Source organism: Tenrec ecaudatus, chromosome 1 (genome assembly GCF_050624435.1).
Source record: "Tenrec ecaudatus isolate mTenEca1 chromosome 1, mTenEca1.hap1, whole genome shotgun sequence".
NCBI lineage: Eukaryota > Metazoa > Chordata > Mammalia > Afrosoricida > Tenrecidae > Tenrec > Tenrec ecaudatus.
Genome location: NC_134530.1, coordinates 170,309,435 through 170,318,109, shown reverse-complemented (window position 1 = coordinate 170,318,109; position 8,675 = coordinate 170,309,435). Strand labels below are relative to the sequence as shown.

At 60.2% G+C, this 8,675-nt stretch overlaps 1 protein-coding gene across 2 annotated transcripts; it reads left to right on the top strand.

Annotated features, from left to right (window-relative positions):
* Nucleotides 1–358: 358 nt before the first annotated feature.
* On the top strand, nt 359–8,293 carry TAGLN2 (transgelin 2). 2 transcript variants are annotated; one of them, XM_075563649.1, is made up of 5 exons: nt 359–511; nt 5,996–6,203; nt 6,680–6,854; nt 7,121–7,223; nt 7,505–8,293. In XM_075563649.1, exons 2-5 carry the CDS (start codon nt 6,024–6,026, stop codon nt 7,644–7,646), a joined length of 600 nt encoding a protein of 199 aa, XP_075419764.1. In that variant the 5' UTR covers nt 359–511; nt 5,996–6,023; the 3' UTR covers nt 7,647–8,293. The 2 variants fall into 2 exon arrangements, with proteins under 2 accessions (XP_075419764.1, XP_075419763.1); XM_075563648.1 differs by having other exon boundaries at nt 369–507.
* The last annotated feature ends 382 nt before the right edge of the window (nt 8,294–8,675 follow it).

Sequence of the window (8,675 nt, the reverse complement as noted above, 5' to 3'; positions counted from 1 at the left end):
GCCCAGGCTTGAAGGCGGTGCAAACCGGACCGCGTGGGGGTGCTGTCCCGGCCTGCAAGCTCCATTCAGTTGCTAGGTGTGAAGGAGTGGGGCGGGGCGGGTCAGGGATCTTCCTATACCTTCACGTACTTTAAATGCCTTTATAGCCACATAAATACACCACGGGTTGAGTAAACTTCCAAAGGCGGGGAGTTTCCCAATGGGCTCTATCTAGGGTGGAAGTTGAAGTTCTCCTGGACGGAAACCCCCTGCAGCTAGCTGCCCTTGAGACCTCTTGACTCCCCGGAGTCCCTAACTCGTGTGCTGGCTCCCGGCCTCTGCACAACCCTCCCGGCGCGCCCGCCGCTGCGGCGCCTTTAACGTCTCGCCGCTGCAGCCCCGCCCCCGACCCTCCCTGTCCGAGGCGGGAACCTCCTGAAAACCCCCGCCGGCCGCCCCGCGCGCCACTCGCCGCTGCAGCCCCTTCTCGGCGTGCGCTGCTCTCCTGCCTGTCCGTCCGTCCGTCCGTCCGGTGAGCCGGGGACCCAGGGGGGATGCGCGCGGGCTGCCGACAGCAAGAAGCCCGCACATGGGACTCGCACCAGGCGAGCTGGGGGCCCGAGGGCTGGGGTCCCGCGAGGGTCCGAGGGCTGCGCCGCTCCGCCCCATGCTGTCACCTCCTGCCCCCAGGCCTCGCAGGGCATTGTTGGGCGGCGAGGCCAGGCGAGATTTGCCGGTTCCTGGACGGGGCGCCCACCCGGTGCAGCCACTCGGGTTGAGTGTCGCCCGCCCGTCCTGGCTGGTGGAGGAGAGGAAGGCGTCGCAGATGAGCGGGCTGGCGCCGCTGCGTGCGCCCCGGGCTTCCTGCGGGACCCATCCCTTCTGGGTCCCAGGAGCACGTGTGGGCGCTGCCTGCCGTCTGCCCGCGACCCCCGCCTGTGCTCTCGGGTCCTCCCCGCTGCCAGCTCGCTTTTCCGGGGTCCGGGGAGAGTCACCGATTGGGGCGCGGGGGCACAGCGCACGGGTCCCACGGTGACCCAGCATTTCCCCGTGCGCGCCGGGAGTGGAAGCTCGGCTCCCTCACCCCCGGGAGAGCCCGCTGACCCCGGACCCCGGAGGACTGCAGCCCCGACTGTGCTTTGGAAGAGGGAGGGCCGCTGGCTGCCTAGCAGGCCCCCGTGCCCCTGCCCCGCTGGCCCCCGCGCCGTGCCCCCTGCTGCTGGGAAAGTCGGCGGTGGCCGCGGGCAGCGGGCGGGCTGCCCAGACCACTGCGTCACCCCAGCGTTAGGCGGGCGGTGGGTGACTCATCCCGCAGTAACGGTCTGGGCGTGGCGGTGGGGTCGGGGGCGGGGGGTGGGGGGGGAGGACCGACCCAGCCGGACCGGAAGAGAATGGCCGCGCCTTGAGGTGCAGGCCGCCAGAGCTGGTAGCAAGCAAGTTCTAGGGGCTGAAAGAAACCGATGGGACTGGGGAGGGGTGGGTGTGGAGACTCAGCGTAGGAGGAGACCCGCCGCTTGGATGGGATTCCCAGGAGATTCTTATCCACTGATTCCAGAGCAGCATAGGGACAGCTCCCCATTTCCAGCTCACACCCTATTTCTTCTTCCTAATAACGCAACCCAACCCAACCCAAACCCATAGCCAGAGAGCCCAGAGGGAGACCCATAACTGCAGAGGAGGCCAAGATAGGGTGGGGTGCAGGCCCTAGCTACCATTCTGGAACCAATTGTCTGTGCAAGCTACCTCCTAACCTCGCTCCACCTGATAGTCTCTGCCCCTGCCTCCTGGGGATTGGCTTCTAATCCTTCCTTCACCCACCTCCATCCCGCCTCCTTCCAGAATTTTCCAGGCCAGGCACGCTCTAGCCCAGGACACACCTGCTGCTGTTAGGGTACTGCTTTTCCTGAATTACTTCCTTGAATCTGCTTCCGTGGCCCCAGACTTCCCATCTCCTCCAAAATGTCTTCTGCAGCAGCTTCCTGGAGGAATCCTTGACTCTCTACCTGAGAACTACTGTGCGTGTGTGTATGTGGGGGGGGGGGGGCGTGTGTGAGAGAGAAAGCCTTTCCTATTTCCAGGACCCCCACCTCTGCCCCTGTGCTCAGAGACTTCTAGACTTCTCAACACCCCATCCACGTTAGTGGGTGTTTCTGTCTGTTGCCCCCACCCCTCCCCTGTTCCTATGTTTGGTACACAGAAGCCATGGCAACAGCCCCTCCCGAAACCTTGTGGTTTCCTGTTTGTGTAACTTCAGCTTTGTCTTCTGAGCATGGCTTTGGATGGTGAGGCGGCCTTCCCCCAGGTGGCCCGGGAATCGCAGGTTTCTGATCATCTTGCCATTACCCATCCCCTATAGCAATTCTCTTTGTGGGCAGGTGCCCTCAGCCTTTTTAGGGTAGTTCCAGCCCCAAATCTGAGACCTTCCCTGGTCCTGTCTTCACGATGAATGGATAGTTCCTTTGTCTTCCCCACCAGCGCCATCAGCACTGTGGCTTGGGAACCTTCAAGTGCCCCCCTACCCCCTTGCTGCCGCCTTTCCTTTGGCAGAAAGGCATTGCGTTGGGTGGGGTGAGGTAAGCTTCCAGCCCAGGGTCTGGGTGGGGCTGACCGTTGGAAATGCCTTTTGTGGTCTCCCCCCCCTCTTTCTGGACTATTGTGAGTCTGTGTGTGTTTGGGGGGCAGGGCGGAGGCAGTGAGCATTTTCCCCACAGCTGGAGCAGTTCACTGCCCACCCACCCCCCAAGTCGACCAGCTGCTATCTTTCCTGGGATCCCTGCTCCAGGCATCTCCCATGACGGCCTTCCAACTGGGCATCTTTCCGCTGCCCGCTTTGGTAGGCAGCATCAGTTTTCCCTTCCAGGGTCTAGTCCCCCGGGTGTCTGTCTACAGGGTGGGCCTCTCCAACTCCAGCAGGCGCAGCCCATCCGCTCCTGCCGGATTGTGGGGGTGGGGCAGGGAAACAGCTGCTGGCCAGGTTGCACCCAGCTGGGCCCACCCCTTTCCTGAGCTCTGCCCTGTGGCCTCCAGGGCAGTGGCCCCAGAGTGGAGTGGAGACTCTGCAGCTGGCCGCCTCGGCTCTGCCAGCTGTGTCCAGGCCCCAGGGTGGATGGTCCTCTCAGCAGCCATCCTGTCCCCTCTGCTCAGGGCAGTCCACTCTCCCCCTGGGGACAACGGCAGAATCTGGCTTCTCTCTGCTCTCTGCCTGGTGTCTGGGTTAATCATTCTCCTGCCCTTTCTTCCCCCATGTCAGAGCAGAGCGAGCCCTGGACCTCCGGCCACTTAGGCTCCACAGGCACACACAGTCCTAAGGCCCGAGGCCACAGTGAAACTGCTTCCAGAACTTTGGCCCGCTGGGAAGAGGGGGCTAACTGATGGCAGCAGCCTCTAGCCACCCCACCCCCACCAGAAGTCCTGCTCCCAGCCACCGGCCTCTGCACCAGAAGTCCGGCTTCTTTAGAGTGAATGGTGGCGGCACAGCGGTCAGCACTCAGCTGCTAACCGAAAGCTCAGTGGTCGGAGCCCTTCTGCTGCGCTGAGCCTACAGCCTCTCTGTGGGAGAAAGATGTGACCGTCAACTCCCACCACGATTGCAGCCTGGGAAACCTTACGGGGCTCTTGTACTCAGGGGCTCTCCAGGTCAAAACTGACCGGACAGCAGGGGTTTGGGTGGCTGAGGTGGGTGTGTGCTGAGCGGCTGGCTGGGAAGCCTGTCTGTCTTGTCCTCAGCCCTCAGTCACTCAACTAATTGTGTGTGTGTGTATGTGTGTGTGTGTGTGTGTCTCAGGGCCTAGACCTACATTCATCTGGGCCTGGCGTCCAGCCTAAAGGAAGTGGGGGGAGTAGGGTGGGCTGCTCTTAATGAAGTTTAAAAATAACTGATTGATGGATAGCTCAGGGCCTGCGCTGCTCGATAAGAAGAAGTAGGAAGGAGCGGCCGCAGTGGGGCCTGGGGGAGGGGCTGGACATGCACCAGCCCCAAGGCTTCCGGCAAGGCAAGCCTGCCCTGGGCTCTGAGGGTGAGAGGTGTGAGAGTGGGTGTCAGGCAGCTGCAGTCCCTGTGGCAGGACTTCTTGTAATACCATGAACCCTGCAAGCCACTGTGGGGATGGCCTGGCTTGTTGGACCTGGGGCGTGTGGGAGGGAGGCTACCAGAGTGACTTCATCCCTTCAATCTAATCTACCTTGGCCTGGAGCTGAGGTGGGGAGAAAGGGCTGCCTCCCTTGCTGGCAGGTGTCTGGCCTGGGGGACTTTTGTAGCCTCTAGGGAGAGGAGCAAGAAGAGTCCAGCCTGGAGGGATTGGGGGGGTAGGAGCTGGTGGGGGTGGGGTGGGGCTGGGCGGGGCTGTTCTCGGGTTCTGGCTCCCCCAGGCGAGGCGTCCGTAGCATTCTCAGGCCTTCCTCCCAGGTGCCCTGGATGCATCTGGACCCAGTGGGTGAGGTGGAGACGAGGGCCGCTGCCCACAGAGAGGTGCTATTACCACAGGGAACCACCTAATTTCTTGCTAAGCAAAGTCTTCAGATTCAGTTCAAGAAACGGTCTGGTGTGCTTCCCCAGCCTTCCCTGGTCCCCCTAGAAATTCCACCCCAGCTTCTGGTTCCGGGTTCTTAGTGCTAGCGCAGTCGCAGTGCCGTAAAGCAGCCCTCGTCTGTTTCCTGAGGCTACAGGGGTCAGAGTCGCAGGGGGACCATCTGGGTGGCTTCTTTGGGTAGAATCCACTGTCTTTCCCAGCCTCTGGGAGCAGCCTGCAGTGCTCAGCTCACCGCCCTGCGCCCCTCCACCCTCCACGTCTGTCCCTGAGTCTCCCCCAGAGCCCGACCCTGACTCTCCTTTTTCTCCCTCTAAAGGCCGTGTGATTACGTGGGGCCACAAGATCATGCCCCGTCTCAGGGTCTGCCTTGGGCATCTCATGCAGCTCCTAGCAGGGACAGCAGAATCTCTTCTTGCCGCCTGGTTCCTATTGTTTGATGGACTCCATTAAGGACCCACACAGACCGACCTCTTCCAAGAGGCCCCCAGACTGCGTTAGCAGACGCTTTTGTTTTCTTAGTGAAGAGCAAATGCATGGGGGCTCTTACAACAATCCACACATCGATTGCAGCGAGCATACTTGTGCATCTGTTGCCATCCTTCTCTAGACAATGACTTTCTGTGAGCCCTTCCTAGGTATCAGCTCCTCTCCCCCCTGCCCCCCTCTTGTGACCCCTTGATCAATTATAAGTGATTATTATTTTCCTATCTTACACCAACCACTGTCTCCTTTCCCCCATGGTTTCTGTTGTTTGTCCCCCTGGAGGGTGGTGGTGGTGATGTGTCGACGATTCCTTCCACTCCCCATCCTCCCCTACTATCTGTACACATCTCGGGATTCTTACAGCTCAGCTTGCGGCCTTTCAGACAGTCTTCACCCTTGGCGTTTGCCTTTCTCCCGCATGGTGCTCCGAACAACTTGACAAAAGGTTTCTATCTCTTCCACAACCCCTAGCATGAGCAGGGAGTGCTCTGTGCAGAACCAGAGGTTGATTGAGTGTGGACCCGTGGAGTCCCCCAGCTTCTTGCATAGGTTCCCCAAACCTCTCTCTGTTCCTTCTCTGAGCCCTGAGCCCTTGCCTTTCTCGGGGCTGTTCAGCCAGGGCTGCAGTCGGAGAGACCAGTTTGTCTATGCGGTCGCCCACCAGCTCCAGTCAGGGGCTGACCCTCCAATCATGGTCAGATGGACCCTGGTTCTCCTCCAGTGGGTTCTAGGCTTCATTCTAGTGGCAGAGCCATTTGTTCAGGTGACACGTACTGTGGAGGCCATAGATGACCTGTGTTCTGAGGATGCTACTCAAAACCTCATCAAGGAATCAAGAAGCGATTTCCTCACTATGGCAGCAGCTCTGGTCCTTGCCCCTGGGGCCCACCCTGGGGGGATACATCCTGCAGGGAGCATCCCAGGTGTATATCCCTGCAGACAGAATCTCCTATCTCACTGGCAGCAGGGTGCTGACCTCAGGCCTCTGTGTGTTTTCCCTATAGCTCCCCGCAGCCACCCCTAGCCTTCAGAATGGCCAACCGGGGCCCTTCCTACGGCCTGAGCCGGGAGGTGCAGCAGAAGATTGAGAAACAGTACGACCCAGACCTGGAACACATCCTGATCCAGTGGATTACCACCCAGTGCCGCAAGGATGTGGGCCGGCCCCAGCCTGGCCGGGACAACTTCCAGAACTGGCTCAAGGATGGCACGGTGAGAACTGGGACCACTTTGGGTTGGAGGCCCCAGAGAGCAGGGCCGGGTGTAGGGACCTGGGAATTGTTCAGCTAATGGCACACCATCCCAACCTTATCCTAAGCCCAGACATCTTCCTTATGCCCAGCCCTGCGTTCCTTCCTGCCTTCAGAGGGAAGGGTTTCTCTACAGCAGGATGGGCCCCCGGAGGTCCCTAAGAATATTTCTAAGGAAACTGCTACAGGTGGGGCTGCTCTAGTCCGGGGGTGGGGGGCGGGGGAGGGGGACTATTGGAATACAAAGCCTTTTTATTCTGGGCTCAGAAGCAGGGTGTGGGCCAGAAGGACGCCTTGGGCTCACTCCTGATGGGGTCTGAGCGGGCTTCACATAGCAGAGCGACCTCTCTGGTCCACAGCTGCTGGTCCTAAAGGCCATGTGTGTTGGCCCGAGGCACGCTTGTCTTCATCTCTGCCCACCTGCTCTCCATCACCCAGGTGCTCTGTGAGCTCATTAATGCGCTGTACCCTGAGGGCCAGGGCCCGGTGAAGAAGATCCAGGCCTCCACCATGGCCTTCAAGCAGATGGAGCAGATCTCCCAGTTCCTGCAGGCAGCCGAGCGCTATGGCATCAACACTACCGACATCTTCCAGACTGTGGACCTCTGGGAAGGTGGGACCGCGGCAGGGCCTGGGGATGGTCCTGCAGGAGCCAGGGGCTGGGCTGAGCCAGCTCGACTCGGGACAAAAAGGAATATCTATCTCTCTATCGACCTATCTATATCTCTATGGTGCCCATGTTAGGGGGTTGGGTGGAGAAGGATACGTGGCAGAAGAATTATTGGGAGGCCGGGCTTGCTGACTGAGTGATGGAGGTAGAACCTGGTATCCAGGCGCCCAGCCCTGCTGAGACCCACACATCCTCGTTCTCCTTCCCAGCAAAGAACATGGCCTGTGTACAACGGACGCTGATGAATCTGGGTGGCCTGGCAGTAGCCCGGGACGATGGGCTCTTTTCTGGAGACCCCAACTGGTTTCCTAAGTGAGTATTGCTGGGGCAGCTCTCAGATCAGGGCAGGTGCAGTGTCCTTGCCCGCTCCCATCCCTAGGGGACGAATGGCGTTTCCATACCAGTGGCCCTTCAGAAAGCGCTTCCACTTTCCTCATCTCCCGCCATCCTCGGCTTCCCGGGTGGCCAGTGATGAAGCGGGTGGCTTTAGAGAGCTGACTTGGGCCCCCAGCAAAGCCCGAGCTTGGTCCCGGGGATGGCATTTCCAGGACAACCTGTGAGCGCTCCCTAACTAGCCCTCTATTTCCACCCAGGAAATCCAAGGAGAACCCACGGAACTTCTCGGACAACCAGCTGCAAGAGGGCAAAAACGTGATAGGGTTGCAGATGGGCACCAACCGCGGGGCATCTCAGGCAGGCATGACTGGCTACGGGATGCCACGCCAGATCCTCTGAGCCTGCTCCCACCCACCCCACCCCTGCCCGGCCCTCCGTGAATGGTTAATATATAGAAATATTTTGTGTTCAGCATTGACAGCCTCCGAGGGCCCCCAGAGCCCTCTCTGCCAGGGTTGGGGACCAGCCTGGCCTGTCTCCTCTGGAGGTGCCCAGTGGTGGCCTCTCCCCATACTTACTAATACATTCCCACCCCTGCCCCAAACTGGACCAGCTGGCCTCTTCTTTTCTTCTGGGACCAAAATGTGTGTGTGGGGGTGCCCCCACCCCCAGTTCGTTTTCTCTCTCCCAGCGGGCTCTCTGCCCTCACTGCATTCCTGGACTGGGGGCCCAGGGGGCTGCCTCCCAGCCTTCTGATGGTGCACTGGCCTGCCTTCCACCAGCTGTGGCTGCAGAGGCCTCATTGAGAGGGAGGGACCTGTGGCGGCTGCCACTCCAGCCACAGCTGGACCACGTTCACCGCGCCTCCAGGGCAGCCTTCCATAGCAGCGGACCTCGAGACTTCTCATTTTCCATTCCCCTTGCTGTGGCTAAGGGGTGGCCGGAGAGGGGACGGGGGAAGGAGGGCTGCCCACTGCGTGGTCTGGGCCTTGAGGAATGTGAGTTTGCTGATTTAAATAAAGAATCCCAGTCTTTTTTTGGATGGACCCTGACTGTCTGGAACCATTGTGCCCATGGTGGGGAAGGGAGGCATGCTGGGAAAAGAGCAGGAGAGAGGAAATGCTGCAGCGTGAACCCCTTTTTAATTTTCTCCCCATCTGTGAGGACAGCGGGAAGACTGGAGGCCACGTGCAGGGTAGGTTAGGCAGTGTCTCCGCAGAGGTGAGGGCTTCAGCTCCCCAGTGGGTTTCGGAGGAGCAGCCCTGCCTGGAGCTCTTGGCCGGGCTCTTTGACAAGCTAGAGCAGTTTCTCTGCTACAGGGGGGGTGGGGGTGGGGGTGGTGAGGCTGCCTGTTGGCACATTGGGATCCTGGCAGGTACTGGCAACTTCAAGTAGAAGGCCCCTCAGGCAGGCCCGGGTCAAGGTGAC

Bases quoted from the DNA above. Each gene is read 5' to 3' on its own strand.
- TAGLN2 (XM_075563649.1), top strand. From the start codon at position 6,024: ATGGCCAACCGGGGCCCTTCCTACGGCCTGAGCCGGGAGGTGCAGCAG. The intron at 6,204-6,679 runs GTGAGAACTGGG...TCCATCACCCAG, and splicing joins ACTGGCTCAAGGATGGCACG to GTGCTCTGTGAGCTCATTAA. The intron at 7,224-7,504 runs GTGAGTATTGCT...ATTTCCACCCAG, and splicing joins GACCCCAACTGGTTTCCTAA to GAAATCCAAGGAGAACCCAC.